Consider the following 23124-nt stretch of genomic DNA (forward strand, 5'->3'; position numbering starts at 1 on the left):
CCTACCCTGCCACCTTCGTTATTCTCCAGCAGTGTTGACGCGACGTCATTGTTACCATGGATTTGCTGAACCAACACGGCGCAATCATCGAGCTGATGTCAAAATCAATAACGCTATTCGAAGATCCAGCGATACCGCCGGAGAGTGCTCGTAGTCACTAGGGCTTGAGTGTGCTCGAAGATTAAGTGAGCATCCGCCTCGCTCCAGCATTATTTCCGTCGGCACCGAAACACCCACAGACGTAGAAGGCATCAACCAGGGCGACCTACTTCTACTTCTACTGTGCGGCCGTGAAATTTGTGCCGCAAGAGGGATTGCCCGACAGGACGGAGAGAAAACGGAAGTGGTGCTAACCAGCTTCAGCCGGGAGTTCAAGCATACCAACAAGGGCACTACAATCAAAGAAATTGTGGAAACCACCATTGCGTTTCTACTCTAGAATTCTTGCGCATATACCCCGACCGCCATAGTTCCCGAACCAGACTTCGCCTTAAATCCAAGTCTTCCCGTGAGCAAGCAACAACAGCTCAGATATTTTCTCCGATGATAAATAGACTCATTTTCGACGTTGCTGAGAATTCCACGAACACCATTTGTAAAGCATCACAAAATAACCGAAAAGTGCGCTTGACCACTTCACCTGATCCCTTAAAGAGTTTCGACGCGAGACCGTGAAGTTATGAGACAAGTCGTTGAAATGCTGCGCGACATCATCCAGCCGTCCAAAAGCCTGTGAGATCACACGCGAAGAATATGAGAGGGCGGGATGACTTGTACAGCTAAATAAGGAAAAATCACAGATAGCAAAGGAGATATTAGAATGGAAGTTACGACTAGTTCAATCAAATTCACAGAACTCAGCAGATGAGATACGTTTGGTATAGTCAGAAACAGGGTTGATCTGCGCGCACGAAATATGCCGTAGAGAATTAATGATGCCTGTTGATCACAAGAGGGACGACCTCGCCGCGTACCTGCGATTCGAACGGATAGCCCTCGGTCAGGGTTGGAACAAGAATCAATGGGCAACTGCATTCAGTCTCTGCTTGTCAAGAGAAGCACTGAATGTTTATGGCAGAATGTCTACATCAGAATCATTGGGCTATGACATGGTGAAAAGCACCCTACTACAGAGGTTTAGATTGACGGCGGAGGGATTTAAAAAAAGTTCAGAAGTACAAAATCGCATGATGCGGAAACGGTGAAGCAGTTCGCATCGCGTATAGCTAATTACTTAGAAAAGGGGATATACATGTCCAACACAGAAAGAAACATAGGATGGAGTAAGATATCGTGTACTAACGGAGCAGTTTCTGACGCGCTGTAGTTCGAAGCTGGCAATCTTTCTGAAAGAACGTAACCTAAAGACCATAGGGGATACGCGACATTTGCCGACCTGTTCATAGAAGCACAAGGCTTGAAAAACTTCGGGAGAATTATACATGATCGTTACGAAAGGCAAGTGTTCACCCGCAAGGAAACGGCTTCCGGTGTAGAGAGGAAGCCGCCTCAAAGGCTTTCCCTCTGCAACAGGCTGGGCCATCGAGCTGCGGGCAGCAGAGGCGGGACTGATGCGCGGACACCATCTTGTCACGGTTACCGGTGCACGAGACATGAGTCTGGACCGACACACCACACACCTTCTTAATGTATCACACCCATAAGTCCGCGTCAAATCTACATACATCCGCAACAATGGTAACGCTGAGTTTTCCCTCACTCCTTCCAACTAATATCTTTCCCAAGTTTTTAATTCGTTTCACAAGTTCTCACAACGTCCTAATAAGGCACGTCCGGTGTGGTGCTTACATGTCTGAGTACTTGTAGTTGCTCGGTGGACTACTGGCATTTCTGCTGAGGGTTGTCTCCGTATAATAAGCATTGCTTGACGAGCGTTGTCTTCCGTGAGGGCGAGGTTGTCCCCGTGGCATAGCACGGGACCGTTTTCCTCGGACCAAGCCTTTGCTGGTGACCCCTCCTGTTCACTTGCTGAAGAAAAAAGACGGAACCCTACGTTTCTGCTTTATCACCGTTTATCTTTATAACTTTATCACTTTATCTTTATCACTGTGCTTTATCACTACGTTCATCACCGGCTGAATAAGATCACCGAAAAGGACGTGTACCCTCTCCCATGGATAGATGACGCATTGGATCGCCCTGCACTGCTAAATAATTCTCGTCAATGGATCTCAAGTCTGGCTACTAACAAATACACGTCGACTAGAGAGATGGCGAAAAAAGCATCGTCATCACGCCACACGGACTCTGCGAGTGCAAGGTAGTGATATTCGGACTGTTCTCGGCACCTGGAACGTTCTAGCTTGCCATGGATGCGGTTTTAGCATGATTGAAGTGGCAGACCTGTCATGTTTATTTGATGGCGTCGTTGTCTTCGCCGGAAATTTCGACGTTCGCTTTAGGCGGCTTGCGACAGTGTTAGGAGGTAACACTGGTAACAGGTAACAGGTATCAGGTAACAGCAGATTTGTTGAAGGATGGTGGACAGATTGTTCTACAGAAACTGGCCACCCTGTATACGCAATGCCTCATGACCTCAAGCGTACCGGAATCTTGGAAGAACGCTAACATAATCCTAATCCATAAGAAAGGGGACGCCAAAGACTTGAAAAATTATAGACCGATCAGCTTACTGTCAGTTGCGTACAAACTATTTACTAAGGTAATCGCAAATAGAATCAGGAGCACCTTAGACTTCAGTCATGCAAAGGACCAGGCAGGATTACGTAAAGGCTACTCAACAATACATCATATTCACACTATCAATCAGGTGATAGAGAAATGTGCGGAATATAACCAACCCTTATATATAGCTTTCATTGATTACGAGAAAGCGTTTGATTCTGTCGAAACCTCAGCAGTCATGGAGGCATTACGGAATCAGGGTGTAGACGAGCCGTATGTAAAAATACTGAAAGATATCTATAGCGGCTCCACAACTACTGTAGTCCTCCATAAAGCAAGCAACAAAATCCCAATAAAGAAAGGCGTCAGGCAGGGAGATACGATATCTCCAATGCTACTCACAGCGTGTTTACAGGACGTATTCAGAGACCTGGATTGGGAAGAATTGAGGATAAAAGTTAATGGAGAATACCTTAGTAACTTGCGATTCGCTGATGATATTGCCTTGCTTAGTAACTCAAGGGACCAATTGCAATGCATGCTCACTGACCTGGAGAGGCAAAGCAGAAGAGTGGGTCTAAAAATTAATCTGCAGAAAACTAAAGTAATGCTTAACAGTCTCGGAAGAGAACAGCAATTTACAATAGGCAGCGAGGCACTGGAAGTCGTAAGGGAATACATCTACTTAGGGAGGTAGTGACGGCGGATCCGGATCATGAGACGGAAATAATCAGAAGAATAAGAATGGGCTGGGGTGCATTTGGCAGGCATTCTCAGATCATGAACAGCAGGTTGCCATTATCCCTCAAGAGAAAAGTATATAATAGCTGTGTCTTACCAGTACTCACCTACGGGGCAGAAACCTGGAGGCTTACGAAAAGGGTTCTACTCAAATTGAGGACGACGCAACGAGCTATGGAAAGAAGAATGATAGGTGTAACGTTGAGCGATAAGAAAAGAGCAGATTGGGTGAGGGAACAAACGCGAGTTAATGACATCTTAGTTGAAATCAAGAAAAAGAAATGGGCATGGGCAGGACATGTAATGAGGAGGGAAGATAACAGATGGTCATTAAGGGTTACGGACTGGATCCCAAGGGAAGGGAAGCGTAGCAGGAGGCGGCAGAAAGTTAAGTGGGCGGATGAGATTAAGAAGTTTGCAGGCATGACATGGCCACAATTAGTACATGACCGGGGTTGTTGGAGAATTATAGGAGAGGCCTTTGCCCTGCAGTGGGCGTAACCAGGCTGATGATGATGACAGTGTTAGAGGCCATCAAGTCATCAGGGCTCACTCTGAAGCCGGGAAAGTGCCGCTTCGCTTACGATGAGCTTCTGTTCCTAGGCCACGTCATCAGCAAGTCTGGAGTTCGCCCCGACCCGCAGAAGACAGCTGCCATCGCAAAGTTCCCGCAGCCCATCGACAAGAAGGCATTGCGTAGATTTCTTGGCATGTATGCCTACTACAGGCGATTTGTCAAGGACGTTTCACGTATCGCTGAGCCGCTGACCCAGCTAACTAAATGGGACCTCGAGTTCAAGTGGGAAACGCCGCAGGCCGACGCATTTCAAGTACTCAAACGACGCATGCACTCGCCGCCGGTACTTGCACACTTCGACAAGGACGCCGATACCGAAATCCACACTGACGCCAGTAGCCTTTGCCTCGGGGCCTTGCTATTGCAGAGGAAAGACGGACTTGAACGGGTGATAGCTTACGCTAGTCGGTCACTGTCAAAAACTCAAGGCGATTATTCTACTACCGAAAAGGAATGCCTCGCCATCATTTGGGCTACAACGAAATTCTTCCTTCACCTATATGGCAAGCCACTGAAAGTCCTAATCGAGAATCACGCGTTCTGTTGGCTAGCAAATTTAATAGACGCTTCGGGACGCATGGTGAGGTAAAGCCTCAAATTGCAAGGATATTGACACGTGTACTTGTCTTTATCGGGTGACCAGGTTTCGCCGCCTAACAGGTGTCGCACAGCGCGGGACGTGCCTGCATGTATCCGAAGTTTCTGGAAAGTTATCGATGCTTCTATCCGCTGTCTGTTGTCGCTGAACCTTGTGTTATCTAATTTCATCGCGCGACACGAATAACGTAGAACTTTGTGGAAGTCACGCGGGTCCTATCAATTACTCTGGAAAATTTGATGACTGATGTATAAAAGCCGAGGCGCTTGACCCGCTGATCAGATTTTTGACGATCGCCAACTGTGTTCGCCGCTATCGTTGTGCTTTAAGTGTAGCCTGCCTTTGTGAGCACAGGTTCGCCCAATAAAAGCTAGTTTTGTCTTTTACAGTATTGCTACTGTGTTCTTTAACGTCACTACCACGTGACTATATGACATCACAGTAATCTACAAGTCCTGACAAAAACACTCTGATGCCTATTGCCTATCATGCGCCTCCATTGGCCCGAAGTCGCAAGATAACGAGGATGACAGGGCCTTCCTCTGTATAATAAGCGCGCAACACTTATGTGAACAGCAATGAGCACAGCCAGAGCTAAAATGCCTCGTCGAGTACTTGGAAAGGAGCACCGACGTTCTCCTATGGCATTTAGGCGAGGATTGTCTTCGTTCTCGAATCAAAACAACCTACTTGTAAAGAACTTCTTAGCAGTGTGCGCCAACTACCTTCTTGTTATTCCGCCGGCGCTGCGTCCAGAAGTAGTGCACACCGTACACAACGATCCGACCCCTGGGCACCTACTATTCTCCCGCATGCCATCGAGGATACAGGAAATGTATTACTGGCCGCACCTTACCGCCGACGTCGCCCGCTACGTTAAGACACACGGAGAGTGTCAGCGAAGCAAGACACCAAGGAGAAAGCTAGCATGATTACTACAGCCGATCGAGCCTCGTTGCCGATGACGTAAGCAGATTGGGATGGATTTGTTGGGACCCTTTCTGACTTGAACATCTTAAAATAAGTGGATCATTGTGGCTAATGACTACCTCAACCGCTTCACCAAAAGGAAATCTCTGCCGAAAGATAGTGCAGCCGAAAAGTCGAAGTTCGTGGAGGACAACTTGCTGCGACATGGCGCCCCAGAGGTCCTCATTACCGACAGAGAAATTGCCTTCGCAGTGGAGCTTACCCTAGCCATTATGCAATACATTCAGACAAGCCACAGGGAGACATCTGCCTACCACTCGCAGACGAATGAACTTAGCGAGCGCTTAAATGCGATACCGCCGATATGCTATCAATCTACGTCGATGTCTAACACAAGACCTGCGATGCCGTCCTGCCTTTCGTAACCTTTACAACACAGCGTGTCAGGATTGGGGGCTCAATCCCTTCGTCCGTGGTCCTTTGCCAAGATTGGAGTACGGCATGAATTCGAAGGTAGCTGGCCCATGCCGTCGTCCAACTTATTTACGCTGAGATCGTTGATGAAGTGAAGAACTGCTTCTCATCGAGAACGAGGAAAAAGGGGTTTATTTACAGAAAATTAACTCAGTCTAACATGACTGTTTGAGAAAAATTAGTATTAGTCCAACAGGACTGCATGAGAGAAGTGAACCAGTCTAACATGACTGCTCAAGAGAAGTGTGTCCAACAATCGCACAACCACAGTTTTTATACACTCGATCCGCTGGTCCTACGACGCGGCGGCTGTTCGTTTACACACCACCAACTCGCAGCTGCTCTGAAGACCAGTTTTCAGACACAAAGGCACACACATTCCGAAGCCCAAGCGACGGCGTTGAAGGTGGTGCCGTTCCGGAAAATCGACGCCGCTCGAGGGACGCTCGTTGTTTTGCAACATGCTGAACCGTGAGAGCGCAAAAATAAGACGTTCCCGCGGTAGCTTCTTCAGGCGTGTCAGATCAGCGCCGCGTTGAGGAACTCTGGAATCATTGTCCACACACCAAACTCGTCTTGTCACAATGTCGAAGCGGGCTGGAGGAAGGCGGCGGATTCCAGCGCAAAGGTCGCTTCTTTGAACGCCTCGCAGCTGCAGCGGCGGAGAGCGGGAGGTGCGCGTCTTGCACCCCTTGTCGTAATCGGGTGGCAAGGTGACAATCTTGTTGTGCAACCCGCCGTTCTTTACAGCGCCTCCATGGCCCCAAAAGTCTCGACTGTCTAGCGCTGACAACCGCTAGGCAGGAAGAGAACGGCTGCTGGTCAGGGGGGGATCGATGTCTTGGCTCGCAGCGACCACTTGTGCATTGATGTCACCGCCCCAAAACATCCAACAAGGACAGGCAACTGCAAAATGAACCCCACAACACGGCTCTGCGCCGAGATGACGTGCATTGGCTCTCACTTTAGACTCGCTAGGCTTCAAAAAAAACAACAACAACATAAGTGCAGAAACAAAAAAAATGCTGCATTTCACTATGCCAATTTCTGAAGCAAATTCCTGCTGACAAATTCAGCAATCATGGAGGGAATCCTGCTAAATGAGAGGGGATCTTCTTCGCTTAATAAATTTAACACTAGTAACCCTAAAATTTAGGCGGGACCCTCAAACGCAGAATTCAAATTAGCCTGCTCAAACCATCCGCATTGCTATGCAACTTTCCCTTCTTATATCTAACGGAGAAGTTGTACTCTTGGAGAGTGAGGCTCCATCGGAGCAAGCGGCCGTTTTTGTGTGACATTTGATTGAGCCACGTCAGAGGACAGTGGTCGGTCTCGAAGATGAACTTCGCTCCGTACAAATAACACGACAACTTCTGGGCGGCCCAAACCAAACAAGCGCATTCCTTCTCTGAAGCGCTGTAGGCTTCCTCTCTTACATTTAGTTTACGGCTGGCGTAGAGGATAGGATGCTCCTCGTTATCGTCGCCGACTTGACTAAGTACCACGCCCATACCTCTGTCGCTTGCGTCGCATTGAACTATGAATTCCTTTGTGTAGTCTGGCGCGCGAAGCACAGGGCGAGAAACCAATAGCGTTTTCAAACTTTGAAAAGCGTTCTCTTTGTCCTTATCCCAGTGTACGTTACTCGGTGCTCCCTTTCGGAGGGCGTCTGTTAATGGACTTGCCAATTGTGAGTAATTCGGAATGTACCGTTGATAGTACCCCACAAGTCCCAAAAATGAACGAACGTCCGTTTTCGTGCGCGGCTGAGAAAAATCTCCAATCGTAGCTATTTTCAGCTCAGCCGGCCGTCTCATGCCCTGACCAACAACATGGCCCAGATAAGTAACCTGCGAACAACCAAACCTACACTTTTCCGCTTTCATCGTTAAGCCGGCTTCCCTCAACCGTGAGAACACCTGTTTGAGGTGCGATACGTGTTGTTCCCAGCTGTCCGAAAAAATGGCCACATCATCAAGATAAGGTAAGGCGAACTCCTGCAAGTCCTTTAGGACAATATCCATTAACTTAGAGAAGCTAAACGGCGCGTTCTTCAGCCCGAAGCTGAGTGCGAGAGGGCGAAAAGTGCCTACAGGCGAGATGAATGCGGCATAGCGGCTGGCACTTTCGGAAAGGGGAACTTGCCAGTACCCCCGCACGAGATCTATAGTTGAAATGTATTTAGCAGCGCTAACTCTTTCAATTCGTTCCTCAATGTTGGGTATCGGGTACAGCTGATCCCTAGTGATCGCATTTAACTTCCTGTAGTCAACACACGGACGAGGGTCCTTGTTAGGGGTTTCTACGAGTATTAGCGGTGACGTGTAGTCACTCTCAGCGGGCTCAATAACTCCCAACTCTAGCATGCGCTGTATCTCTGCCTCCATAATCTCTCTCTGTCTTGGAGACACCCTGTAAGGTTTTGATCTTACTGGTTCGGCAGAGGTCAGCTCAATTTCATGCGTTATCAGTTCGGTTCTACCCGGCCGATCGCTGAATCTGTCGAGATATTCCCCTAACACCCCTTTTAGCTCATCTAGCTGCTCGGGTCTTAGAGCATGCGAGCTTACCGAGTGTTCTACTACTTCTTCTAGGCCGATTTCAGAGTTGGAGGTTGCCCTATCCTCCTTAAACTTGGTACCAATGCCATCCGGCTCTTTGACAGTATAGTTAACGACTCCGCTCCGCTCTACATACGGCTTCATCAAATTACAGTGATATATCCTCACTTCCTTCCTGCGACCGGGCATTCTCAAAGCATAGTTAGTTTCTGAAAGTTTGTGCAACACTTTAACGGGCCCGTCCCAGTGAACTTCAAGCTTGTTCTTTCTTGAAGGTTTGAGGATCATTACCTGGTCTCCGGCGTTAAACGTACGAAGCCTCGCATTCCTGTCGTAATAGAATTTGGCGTTCTTTTGAGCTAGTGCCATGTTCTTTCCGACTAGTTCTTGGGTTGCGCTTAGCCGTTCCAGTAAATTTAGCACGTATTCAACCACGGTTGGACTCTCCCCTCTTTCCTCCCACATCTCTCTTAACATTCTCAGTGGAGAACGGAGTGTCCTCCCATACACTAGTTCTGCTGGTGAGAACCCTGTCGCTTCATGTGGAACCGTTCGCAAAGCAAACAAAGTTGCCGGCAGACAGTTCTCCCAGTCCTCCTTGTGCTCGTAACAGAGCGCACGCAAAACTCGCTTAAGCACCGAATGCCGCCTCTCTACACTGTTTGACTGAGGGTGATAGACAGAACTGTGAATTAACTTTACCCCGCACTTTTGCAAGAATGTGGAAGTCAGTGCGCTCGTGAATACTGACCCTTGATCTGCCTGAATTTCGGCTGGAAACCCAACTCGTGCAAACACTGTCAAAAGCGCGTCTACTACTTCGGTGGAGCTGAGCTCTTTCAAAGGGATTGCTTCTGGAAACTTGGTAGCCGGACACAGCATGGTAAACAAGTACCTGTAGCCTGATTTTGTTTTTGGAAGAGGCCCTACCGTGTCTATTACAAGCCGTCTGAAAGGCTCTGTTATTAAGGGCACTACCTTCAGTGGAGCTTTCCAAGTCTCTCCTGGTTTACCAGAACGCTGGCAGGCGTCGCATGATCTTACAAAGTTTTCTACATCTTTGAAACAGCCAGGCCAGTAGTATTCCATAAGCAATCTTTCCTTTGATTTGTTTATGCCTAGGTGGCCGGACCACCCATTTCCATGACAAAGACTCAAAAGGTCCTCCCTATACTTAGTAGGTATGACTAACTGATCTAAAATCCTACCCTTTCGATCTCTGTAATGCCGATACAACAATCCTCCTTTCTCATGTATCGTTACGTTGCGCCTAGCAATGCCTTCTTTAGCTGTGTCCCGTAATTTAGCTAAGCTCTCATCATTCTTTTGCTCAGCTGCCAGTGACTCTCTATCCACGCGTAAGAGTTGATCAAAGTTCTTTGAGGCCGGTGATAATAACGACCCTGTCTCGCTTGGGAGCGCGTCTGCATGCTCTTCCTGCAGGCTAGAACTCTGACACTCTAGTGCTACGCTCTCATTGAGCTGGTCAACTGGCAGGCTCTCCTCAACTGTTCTTTTGTCCGTCGGGCCTAGCTCGGATTCGGGTATTGAAGCTATCCCCTTTTCTGCTTCAGCTGGAGGAGCTTGAGCATTTTCAGCCGAAAGCGCCGCGATCTTACGAGCTTGGCCTCTGGTCAATGCCTGTACTATGCCCTCTCCCAGTTTGAGCCCTCTGTCACGCAGTAACAGATTCGAACGATTCGAAAAGATGTAGGGATACTGCAGTGACAAAAATTTGGAAACTGCAGCCTCAGTCTCTAGCTCCCCGAATGGTCCACTGATTTTGACTTTGGCCATGGGCAGACACACGCTGTGTTCTTCTACAACCTGTTTTATCCATGCTACTTCTCCGGTGAAGTCCTCTACCATCACGTAAGACGGATGGACAATGTCCAGCGTGGCGGCACTGTCTCTTAGCACTCGGCATGGTTTTCCATTAACTTGCAGGTCGTGGAGATATGGACTTAAAAGTTCCATATTCTCATCCTTTTCCTCCACGTAGGAAAAAACTACGCTTGGCTTCTCGCAGTTTACAGCTATATGTCCCAGTTTGTGGCATTTGTAACAGCGAATTGGTCTGACAGATTCGAATTTTCTTTTCTGTTCTTTTTGTGCGGTTTCTCCGTTAACTTTCTCCTCGCTCTTTTCTGCGGGCTTTTCCGCCATGTCTACAGGCTCGGATCGTCTAGCTTGCGCACCCTTTTTGAACGGAAATGGCTTCCGCGGTCCATTTCGACCGTCCCAGTTTCCCTCCTCGGCGTTCAACTTTCTACGGGTTGCGTACTCTTCGGCTAATTCAGCCGCCCTTTCCACAGTGTTTACATTACCTCTATCTTGCACCCACAGTTTCACAGCTTGGGGAATGGTTTTGTAAAACTGCTCTAGACACATGCATTCAATGATCATGTCTCTGCTGTCGTACGCTTCCGCGCTTTTAAGCCACTCGACTAGGTTGGCCTTTAAGCTATATGCAAACTCCGGATAGCCCTCGCTATCTTTCTTGCCTGTGCTCCTAAACCTTTGCCGAAAAGCTTCGGCTGAAAGGCGGTATTTCTTCAGGAGACTAGCCTTAACTTTTGCATAATCATATGCATCCTGCACACTCAGTCTGGCGATTACTTCCGCCGCCTCACACGGCAACATAGACAGCAACCGCTGTGGCCATGTACTCGGGCCGAAGTTCATCTTCTCGCAAGTCCTTTCAAAATTGCACAGGAACAAGCCTATGTCGGTCCCGACCTCAAATGGCTTTAATAGCCTGTCCATGCGGTACGATTCTGCCTCACTTGATCGTCCCAGAGCGCCTTCACTTCCTTGAGACAACTCCAAACGTTTGCTTTCAAGTTCCAGTTGCATTTTTCTTAACTCGCGATCTTTATCGCGTTCCTCTCTCTCTTGTTTTTCTCTGTCCCGTTCTTCTCTTTCTTTTTCCCGTTTCTCTCTCTTTTTGAGAAGTTCCAATCCCATTTCAATATCTTCCTCACTGGCCTGATTGGAAATTAGCTCCAATAATTCCGATTTGAGCATTTCCTTGCGTACATCTAGGCCCAGTTCCTCACCAACAATCAACAACTCGTCTCTCAGCAGTGTCCTTAACTCCATGACTGCTGCTTTACTGCCTTGATTCTGCTCTCTAAATCTAGCTAGGAAAACACAACCTAGCTAACACACAACAATCTAGCTTCCCTACTGTTCTAAACAGAACAACCACAAAATGAAGCCTAGAGAGTCAAAGCAAAAACCAAGCACTCACCACAGATACAGCACCATGTCGCAAAGTCCATCTCACCGCTGTCAGCCAGTTGTCAGGATTGGGGGCTCAATCCCTTCGTCCGTGGTCCTTTGCCAAGATTGGAGTACGGCATGAATTCGAAGGTAGCTGGCCCATGCCGTCGTCCAACTTATTTACGCTGAGATCGTTGATGAAGTGAAGAACTGCTTCTCATCGAGAACGAGGAAAAAGGGGTTTATTTACAGAAAATTAACTCAGTCTAACATGACTGTTTGAGAAAAATTAGTATTAGTCCAACAGGACTGCATGAGAGAAGTGAACCAGTCTAACATGACTGCTCAAGAGAAGTGTGTCCAACAATCGCACAACCACAGTTTTTATACACTCGATCCGCTGGTCCTACGACGCGGCGGCTGTTCGTTTACACACCACCAACTCGCAGCTGCTCTGAAGACCAGTTTTCAGACACAAAGGCACACACATTCCGAAGCCCAAGCGACGGCGTTGAAGGTGGTGCCGTTCCGGAAAATCGACGCCGCTCGAGGGACGCTCGTTGTTTTGCAACATGCTGAACCGTGAGAGCGCAAAAATAAGACGTTCCCGCGGTAGCTTCTTCAGGCGTGTCAGATCAGCGCCGCGTTGAGGAACTCTGGAATCATTGTCCACACACCAAACTCGTCTTGTCACAATGTCGAAGCGGGCTGGAGGAAGGCGGCGGATTCCAGCGCAAAGGTCGCTTCTTTGAACGCCTCGCAGCTGCAGCGGCGGAGAGCGGGAGGTGCGCGTCTTGCACCCCTTGTCGTAATCGGGTGGCAAGGTGACAATCTTGTTGTGCAACCCGCCGTTCTTTACAAGCGCTGCATAAAACAACACAGATCGCGCTGTGTTGTTTAAACAACACAAGATCATCCGACGCATTGGCACATTCGACTATAGGGTCATGCCGGAGGGCATTTCGCTATCACAGCGGCGCGTGTCACGACCTGAAATAGTCCACGTTGTGGGACCTAAGTCGTTCTACCACCGATAATGAACTTTGGGACTTTCCTTACCTGGACCTTTGAACTTTCTTTTTTTGGACTGTGTTACTTCGGACTTCGTTTCTTAGAATAATGTAATTTTGTGTTACGCACTCCTGTTTTCGTTGTATCATCAGGACAATGCTTTTTGAGAGGGGGCACTGACACGGGGACTTGTTTATCTTTTTCGGGTGACCGCTGTTCACCGTCAAACAATTCTCATCGCTCAGCGCAAGACGCGCCCGCATGTATAGGAAGTTTCTCGAATGTTATCAATGGTTCTAGCCGATGTGTGTTGCCACCGAACCTTGTGTAGTCTGATTGAACGTATGCGTGATAAGAATTGTGTAGAACTTTCTGGAAGACACGCGGGCACTGTTTCTCTGGAACGTTAGGTGAGTCGTATATTAAAGCCGACGCGCTTGACCAGCATATAAGATTTCGAGAATCGTCGACTCTGTTCGTCGGCATCGTTGTGTTTTAAAAGTGTAGCCTGTTTTTGTGGACACAGGTTTGTCGAATAGAAGTCCGTGTCGTCATTCACAGCATTGCTACTGTGTTCTTTACCGTCACTACTGCTTGAAAATATAATTACACAGGTAGATCACGACATCACGTATGCACATACATAGCGCTCAAACAAATGTAACATAATGAACATAAGAAGGTGCTTAAAACACTTAGCGTATCCTATTTTGGGCACTATTTTGGGCACTACTGCTCATGAATACATGGTCTCGTTCATTTTGATGCGAGATCTTCAGATGGCGTATTGAACGAAAAAGACGGCTACCGTAGCAGCGAAACGGCCCCTAACTTCCCTTTGGGTGTGATGCCACGTCGTGTGGACGCCACGACAAACCAGAGCAGGCGAAAGCGAACACCTGGTCCCGCACTGGCGCGCCTATAGCGTTGAGTGAGGAGAGAAAGCATCGTCCTTACGCCACGTCATCCTCGCTCTCAGACGCCGGTGTTATCCGCGCGTCCCCGGCAAGCGCAAGCTTTTGCCCTGCGTTCTAACTTCGCGTTGGCTATCACTAGAGAAGAAGAAAGGATAAAAACCGAATAAATTCGAAAGCAAAAACGTTGGCGGACGTGAGTTTCGCATGCACGCTCTGAAACCGAGTTTCTTAACGACTGTTCTAAACTAGCACCTTGTAGATAGGAGGCCTGTGCGCTCTGCTTTATGACATCGTGCCATCTGTACCGAAAATGTCATTACTAAGTGCGCCATTACGAAGCAGTCACGTCAAAATCACCGCGGCTTACTTGGGAATGTCGCCATTAGGTTGTAAGGCAGTCGGACGAGGTAGCATGACGTCATGAATTGAAGCGCATCAGCCTTGCACTAAAGACAGGAGGTGTTCGCCAGGCGTACTAACACGTTCACTTGCCCGCAAGGAATTCATAACCGAAAGAACCGCTCAGCGGCGTTAAATGGGGTATCAATGATTTCGCATTCGAAGCTTATAAGTGCTTAGGTTCCCTCCAATTTTAATTTTTGTTCTTTGGACAGATTTTGTTCACAGCTGATTGGAGGCGCGTATTCACAGAAAATTCTGACGATCAACCTCCTCGTAAGACTAGGAGCCAGCCACTCAGGTCATGATTAGTAGGTGTCCTGCCGAAAGTAAACATCTATTACAAACATGAAGCTTTGTTCAAGATGGGAAACCTTGGACTAGTTGGCCCGACGCGTTTAAATAATGAAAGGAGCACGACTGCAGGCGGGACGTGAGACGAAGAAGCGGACAGGACGAGCTGTACCGCTCGTTCTGTCTCACGTCCTGTCTGAAGTCGCGGTCCTTTCCCTCTTCAAACGTGAACATTTGTTCGTCCTAAAGCTGTCATCAACAAGCTGCATTGTAGTGTTTATTTTATTTTTAATTTATTTTTGTACTCATGACACAAGGCTATCCTTGTGGAAAGCGGCTCCGCGTGCATCCGTTGACAAATATTATATTTGGCCGCTGCGCGAAGGAAACTCGTCGGTGACCTTCCTGAGCTCGGCGACTGGCTCTTCTGGGACAAGTTATTCGCCGAACTTGTTCAAGGCGGCATCAACGAGACAGAAGTGCTACTGCCGGACCCGGCACTGTTTACGAAACTAAACAGGACACAGCTTCTGAGCGCCCGTGGCTCCAAGTCCCGGATGGCTAACTACCTGGGGTTTCGTGTGCTGTTGCTCGTGTCTCCTTTCGGCACCGGGGCTGACGACACCAACGTGCCTGCGAGCTTGGAATACGCCATACATCGAAACTACCCGACAAGCCTTCATGATTACCAGGCAGGTATACTCCGAATTTCGTCGTAGTCTTATTACTTGCATCGTGCCTAATATGCATTGGCAGTAGACAAAGTATTATTACTCCCACCCTGTAAGATGACAAGATGAACGCATTGCCGATAATTTATTTGTTTTTATTAATTGACACCTACTGCAACACCGATGTGAGGTTTTAGCAGGATGCAGGTAGGCCTGCTGGGTTTTGCAAATTGGCAAACAATGATAATAAAACAATGAAGCAAAGTAAGAAAGTGCATATCAAGTCAATGGCACGCAATTATTCACTAGAAAGAAACATTTCAAATAGAGCTCTTCATGGGCAAATCTCCGCTGAAGGTGTAAGGGAAATTCGTGTAAGCATGGGTGTAAATCCAATCCGTTAACATATGTTTATTCTATTCATTTGTCCCAGAGAAAAACAAATACCTCAAGATATAATTACGGGTTGTTGTTATAAGTTGTTACGCTTAAGTTGTTATAGTTTAAGCTGGTCCATGCCTTTTCGCGTACCAAGTAGAGAAGGAAAGTATATGCTTGACATCGCCCTTATATAGACCTTTAAATACCTTATAGAAACGCTCTATTTATTTATTTATTTATTTATTTATTTATTTATTTATTTATTTATTTATTTATTCATTCATTCATTCATTTATTCATTCATTCATTCGTTCATTTACTCATTTGAATATTTTGAAGCGCTAAATTGTGTTACAGAAAGAAATGGTAACAATAAATATAAAAAATAACACAAATCAAACATTAAGTAATATTTTCAAGCGCACTTTTAACGTCACTGGGGTCCGTAATAGATACAGTGAACGTGGGCAAGTGTTTTTAATCATTGCAAATTGAGGAACGAAAAAATGAAAGTGTTGATTAGTGTGACAACGAGGAACGAAGACTTCATAACGATGGTCAATACGAGAAGATGTGAATTTAAAGTTGTTAGACTGATTCTTGGTTAAGAAGAGGATTATGGGAATTAATCTTGTGAAATAAGGGGAGGCGTGCTATTTTTCTGTGTAAGGAAAGGGACGAAAGCCGTAACGCTGTTTTCACAGACCAAATGAAGTGGGAGCTACGATTCTGTACAACATCAAGGTGGCTAAAATTATGCAGATTCCACGCACTGTGGGAATCGATGTAAGCGTAGCATTCCATGCTGGATGTTTTGATTGAGGATAATTGGTGATGATGTTGACAGCTAAAGCCTAATTTCTTCAACGTTTAGTCTAACACGAAAGTGGTGAGTTGACATCAAACGTTACCTTGCAGGAACCACCGATGTTTGTCTGCGTATTACACAGAACATACAGGGAGAGTTGTTTACTTGAGGCATTCTTTTGCGCCATATTTCATAACCTCTACTGGGCACATCGCATTGTGGCACAAGTATTATACTTGAATTCGATTAAGGGGCTATACGTGCCAAAACCCAAATCGGATTATGAGGCACGCGGTAGTGCCGGACTCCGGATTATCTTAACACCGCGACAGACAGACAGACAATGAACTTTTATTGAGGTCCTGAGGGTCTAGCCAGCGGAGACCCGTGGGGGCTCCGGGTCGCCTCTGGCTGCTCCCATGTCGTAATCGGGAGCCCAAGCCTCTCCGCTCTTTCACGGACCCTCTGGACGGCCATGGACTTGACACCGTGATGTTCTATAACGTGTCCTAAAGTCTAAGTGCACGTGTGTTTTCTGTTTCGCCTCCGTCGAAATGTGGCTAGAGCGGTTGGATAAAATACACAGCCTCTAGCAATGCCACATCCACAAAGCGAAAGCGGCGGGCACAGAAGTGTTGATTTGACGGTCAACCGCTTGCGTAGTGTCACCTGGACCCTGCTGTGCGCTTTAATTAATGCGCTCTGCTTCCGCGTGCCCTGCATAAGTTGCTCGTTTGACATATTTACATGGCGTTTATTTTTCAGAAGTAGCAGCAACGTAGTCTACCATACCCTGAACTTAAGCTTTTCCTGTGTCCCGCAACCGGTGTCGTACAGTAGTGGGGTTTCCTTGCCTTGTCACTTCACCTCCGTCCCTCTCTTGTATGGGAACTGCCCCTTCCCTGTCCTTCTTCTGTTCTGCTCTCTACAGTTCTACCTGCCTCCCCTCTGGCCTCGCACTTTAGTGAAAAGGGAAGCGCTGCAGTTTCTGCAATGTTTCCAAGGGGAGTCACGGATAATAAAGCTGTCAAACGGCTAAACGGACGACGGCTAGGGAGCTCAAGAGGGTATTGTGCACACTCGACGCCATGTGGTGAAAACAAGCTGCTCCCGTCACCATTCCTTTCTTACTCGCGCCTGCCATCTATATACAGGCTCTGAACCACACCCCGATACGGTGTGCGTGACAGCAGCAGCCGCAGTACGCACAGCAGCCCACAGCAGCAGCAGCAGCAGCAGTCGGAAAGACGAAAGAAGAGGCAAAGACGGCTTCACTTTTATAATACTTTCCGTAAGCGAATCTTACACAGCTGATCAATATTATAGTGCGGAACGAACGAAAGCTTTATAAACAAGGAGTTAAAGAGAAGAATGGGCCATTGAAAAATTACAGCGCAGGTACCCAAGCATGCAGTTGGCATTACATACAATACAGTTTGGCTCAGCCGCATGGAATCCCTCTCCACTTGAGCGTGCTCCTCGCCTCCCGTCAGCCAATTAGGTAAGATGAGCCGCTCAGCATAGGCAATGCTATTCGTTTTTAAAGCAAACAAAAGTGACCTCCTATCCATGAGGAGAGCGTTTCGTTGGTCTCTTTAGACAACCCTGCGGGTTGCCACCACCCCATGCTTGCGTCGGCGGTTACGCAAATTTGACTGAGGGAGATTGGAATCAAACATATTCGAATAGTTTTGCGTTTTAGGGCCCTTGTAATAAAAAAGTTTGGAATAGCTTTACGTTATAGCGGCCCAGCTCCTACATTTCTATCCAGACAGCACAGCACGCGATCAATAAGTGTCGAAGAACATTGCGAGGATATACCATTTCAGATATAAAATTTCTAAGCTTGAATAACTTCAAAAAGGAACAGATAACCATGCCATTGGTCTCTAGACAGATCAATATTAAAATTAGCATTCAACTGTTAGTTGAAAATGTGAGGCTACAAAGTGAACCATGGCGCTTTCCTTGACGGATACAACATCATCAACGCACTAGTCTAGGGACAGTATATACACCAACAATAACACCACAATCAAGGCTTATAAAAAGTGTTTCTCGTAGATCGCTGAGTTCTCCAGCTATCAGTTATTTATTAAAAACTTGGCGCATTACTGATAAACAAAGCTTATCCACCGCCACGTGTCACACGCACTCTTGGTTGTGACAAGATTATACATCCAGGCATAGTTGTGCAATGATCTCTCCTTGGACATTTATCCCTTATTGCAATGTTGTCCTATTGAAACGAATTTCGTGACAGGTAGATTAGAAGCTCATCAAATGTTTCTTTTATGCTGCTGGTATTATCATTTGTCCCCCAGGCCCTTTCTATTTACTAATTAATAATCATCTTGACCAGCTTAGTGTACGGGGCCGAGGTCGTCTGCGCATGTCCAATTCAGAATCTTGGAATTTTTTGTCTTGTGCATTACCAGCTTACCGTCTAACACACAAGTGAATTTCCAATTTTCACCCAATTTGTGCTCAGTGCTTTCCCCTCAAGTATCTTATTTACTTGAAAAAGGTGCTCATTCAAGAACACTGGCGAACTATCGTTAAACCGATGCTAGAATTGTTCACTTTGTTTCTTTGCTGCTTTAAAAACTTGTCACCTAACGAGAGTTAAATTTTACTATAATGTATGACTTTTCTTTGTCCATCAATGGGACCTGATGAACTTTTTGACGTCAGCTTCTCCAATTTCAGAAGCCATGCAAGAACAAATTGCTTTTATTTTCACACAGGTTCTCGTCTACGGTCAAATGGATTTCTTTCATTTCCACGTTGCTCTCGTGGCTCTGTTGGTGCAAGTCAGTCAGCTATTTTTCTAATGTCCATGAATAGCTTCACAAGAAGAGTTTTTTTCATTATTTATTTCTTTCTTGTTATCGTTATTGGGTTTTACTGCTTGCACTTACGTTTTAGATGTTTTGGCATTTTCGTTGATAACTTTCATAGCTTGCTTTACAGGGTCCAGCTCGGTTCTTGTTACTCGCCTTAAGGCACTTTTTATTTCGTAACGTTTCACATCAACTCTACTTCTCAAGTATCCAAAGCCATGGCCAGCTTTTTGGCGCTCATTAGCAGACACTATGAGGAGCAGTGCAGCAGCCAAGGCGATAGCTACATATGTAAGAATACCAGCAGAGATACGTGCACGACGTAAAGCATTTGATTATAGGCTGTTTCGTTTTCGCGGTTTCTTGAACTGCTCCGATGCGTTCAGTCGCGGTGCTTTTTAAGCAGCCCGCTTGTGAGGTCCGCACTCTGGAGGCACAGACGTAGTTAGCAGCCTCACAAGCTGCTTCCATGGGGCATGCAGCGTGACTGGTCAGGGAGCCAAGGGAGAAGCGATCGAAGGCCGGACGTGATCGGTGGCGGACGCTATGCACGAAGTAAATTATTGGTTATAGGCTGTTGGTTATCGTGTTTGCATGGATTGCTCCATTGTCACGCCGCTTTCAGCCGCGGTGTCAAGTATCCATTATAGCCTAAGAGCTTGGAAAGCAGAGATGTAGCCAACAACCTCTATACTCCAGAGCGTCCCTTTCTCGCCTATGTAGCGTAACTGTGCTTCACGTTGTGGGCGTCCGCACAGGCCGCACTATTTCCGCAATAGAAAGAAACGCATCAGAAGATCAAAAAAAAAAACTATCGATATGTGTCGCTGCAGAACATATTATGTTACTTGCGTATTTAGTTAGCTTAACGTTCTTAACACTGACGTCTGCTGTTTGCATTTCTTCTAAATATTATGAGGGATAAAAAAGTCCGCAATATAAATAGAAGCAAGAAGTTTGTATTCCTTGTCAATGCTGGTCAAGCAGAAACTGTATAGCAGCTGTGTCTTACCAGTACTCACATGCGGGGCAGAAACCTGGAGGCTTACGAAAGGGATTCAGCATAAATTGAGGTCGACGCAACGAGCTATCGAAAGAAGAATCATGGGTGGAATGTTACGGGATAAGAACAGATTGGCTGAGGGAACAAACGCGAGTTAAGGACATCTTAGGTGAAATCAAGAAAAAGAAATGGGCATGGGCAGGACACATAATGAGGAGGGAAGATAAAAGATGGTCTTATTAAGGGTTACAAACAGTATTCCAAGGGAAGGGAAGCGTAGCAGGGGGCGGCAGAATGTTAGGTGGGCGAATGGGATTAAGAAGTTTGCAAGGACAACATGACCATAATTGGTACATGACCGGGGTAGTTGGAGAAGTATGGGAGAGGCCTTTGCTCTCCAGTGGACGTAACCAGGATGATGATGACGATGATGATGATGATATCAATGCTTATATTATGACAGGAAATGTCGTTGCAGATTTTATACGGAGTAGACTGCTGCATACAAAGCTACGTAAGCGAAAAATGGCCGTAACTGATCGGCTTAGATATACGTATAAAACTGATATTCACCACACCACTTGCACTTGCTTGTGATATATTTTTATGACATTTGAAAATCAGCTTTCTGCATTGACAGGTTGTAGCTGCTTTCGTACTCATGTGCCATCTAGGTATACGTCAAATTAACGTAAAAAAGTCGCCCATCGGAAATTGGTACACAGCAGGAAATACACTCCTACAGCTACGCATGGTCAGTATTTCATAACTGACACTCATGGCAATAAATTCTTCTAGACGACGCGTAACATATTCTTTAACAAGAAGCTTGGGGTTCCAAGAGAAAAGCTTTCCTACCACCAGGCATGCCTGAGGTTTGTGAACCGGTACGAGCCAGTGGTGGCCACGCGGCGCCTTCACGGCCATTGGAAGGAGCGACTAGCCAGGTCCGAGGAGCTCGTCCAGATGGTGGCCTTTCTACGAGCTGAACTGAGCACGTGCCTTAAGACGAGCTCTCTGATCTTCACGTCCTCGACGGCTGGCATCGCCAGGGCGTTGCTGGACTTTCTCAGCGGGCTGTCATGGCAGGTAAGAAATTATGAATGGCCACTTGAGGCACTTTAGATGTATTCCATGGCTTCTTCCACGTTCGGAAAAACACTTATGTGTAGTACGTATTGAGCAAGACAAAGCTGTGTCGGGAGTATTTCATGTTGCTTTACAATTCTATTATTGACACTTTGAATGTAACTGAAATGTTTTAGAAGTATAATAATTATTCAAGACTAATTGTCTGTTTAAGCGGGATGCAAAAATTATCTGGGTATCACTAAGCGACGGTAAACAACATTACCTTTGTTCTGTCCAACTACGTGGCATTTGCATATCTTTAAATCATTGTGAATGATATTTCGACGCCCTCTGTATTACAACGCTTTTTTTTACTGTAAACGTCCAGGTACGTATGCGACATACTCTTCGCAAAAAGCTTCATCTCAGCAACGGAACTAATCTACACGGTTGCCATCGATGATGATCACGTATCCTGATCACAGCCTCTCTAGCCACGAGCTTCGCAAGGCACGTCCACCCATGAGCAAAAATATAGGGACCACGGATCGCGCGATAAAGTCGGTTTTTTCGTCAGCCTGCGAATGCAACTTGAAACTCAGCACTGCAGTGCAAACTCAGCATTTAGAACTTTCCAGTTTCCTCATCCATTTCAGGGTATGTATGCTAATTACAAAGAAATTTAGTTGTTTAGGAGACCCTGTGGTCCGTATACTTTTGCTCACGGGTTTACATGCCTTGGTTCTCGGCTGGACCGGACGCCACATCCAACCTTGATTATACAAATGCTGGCCATAGCTGCCGCTGCGGTCGCTGTTTTGCACACGCTTTTAAGAACAGCCGATGCTACTGGCGTCGGGGACTGGGCCGCCGTAACGGCTTTATGTAATATACGTCCACGTCCAGCCCTGTAGCAGGTTTTTCTTGGTACATTAATTTCGCCCACAAAGTGGTGTTTGAGAGCAGTCAGCCCAGTGATCCAAATGGTGAGCAAACGCCTTGATTGATACATCAAGTCACCGTACCCTACCGGTTACGCATCATCCCCTCTGCCCATTGCATCGCATCCCCAATGATAGCGGGACACGATAAACTGTGCCTATTTGCAGGACAGAAAAGACTCTGTGTTTCTTCTTGCGACGCGCTGCTGTTCTCGCACATGAGAAAACCTGGACGAGAATCTCCGGGTCAGACGTTTCATAGTTACGCTTTTGAATAACCTTGTCAGAGAAGACCTCCATGGAGGAGGCAGGCGTCTTGTAAAGCGCAAGTCGCGAGAACCCAGGTGACGCATCTTGCGAGGCGTCAGGAACTTCATTGCAGGACTGTGAGCGTCTTTGTGAAATCTGCCGCACGTTTAGTCAATTTTTTTTAGGTCAATGTGCCCGCCGACCAATAAGAGCCCGTCCGAAACACGAGGCATGAAGATAAACAGAATGTGCGTCATCGGTAGTGACGGACAATGGTGGTATCGCCCAAGCCCTGCAGCTTACTGGGGTATTATTCAGCGTATTAGACTGGGACAAGAAAGTGGAGAAACAGCGCTAAGCTACCAACGGAATACGAGCAATAATACGAGCAATACCAACGGAAGTTTAGTTTCCTGAGCACCGCTATATTTGCATATGGCCAAAAAAAGCTGAAAAAAAAACAGACAGCAGAGACCCAAAGAGGTGATGAGCCGTAGACAACCGTACGCACATGACACTTATTTCTGGAAAATAAATCGCACTCCTTCATTGACAATGACCGTGATGCAACGCTTACGCGCCTGTCACACCTTTTCGAAATTTGTAAAGCTTTGATAATTTCTCGCATAAATATTTTTACGATATCATCAAGCGATGCTCAAAGACGAGCCGCCGCGAGAACGACGAAGTTGGCCGGTGCAAGTGGCGCGAGCGAGCGTCGGCCTGACTGCTTGCTCCAGTATAACTAGCCTGTAAATAGTCTTTTCTGTCTGTGTCCTTC

The 23124-nt window shown here is 46.8% G+C and overlaps 1 protein-coding gene across 5 annotated transcripts in view; it reads left to right on the plus strand.

Annotated features, from left to right (window-relative positions):
- The window catches only part of LOC135913372 (neprilysin-2-like), a 472005-nt gene that overhangs the window by 337392 nt on the left and 111489 nt on the right, over positions 1-23124 (plus strand). For all 5 annotated transcript variants that reach the window (XM_065445971.2, XM_065445968.1, XM_065445970.1 and 2 more), the window contains exons 7-8: positions 14762-15068; positions 20947-21171. In XM_065445971.2, coding sequence (XP_065302043.1) covers positions 14762-15068; positions 20947-21171 — 532 coding nt within the window. The remainder of the gene's footprint in view (positions 1-14761; positions 15069-20946; positions 21172-23124) is intronic.

This window comes from Dermacentor albipictus, chromosome 1 (assembly GCF_038994185.2).
Source record: "Dermacentor albipictus isolate Rhodes 1998 colony chromosome 1, USDA_Dalb.pri_finalv2, whole genome shotgun sequence".
Lineage (NCBI taxonomy): Eukaryota > Metazoa > Arthropoda > Arachnida > Ixodida > Ixodidae > Dermacentor > Dermacentor albipictus.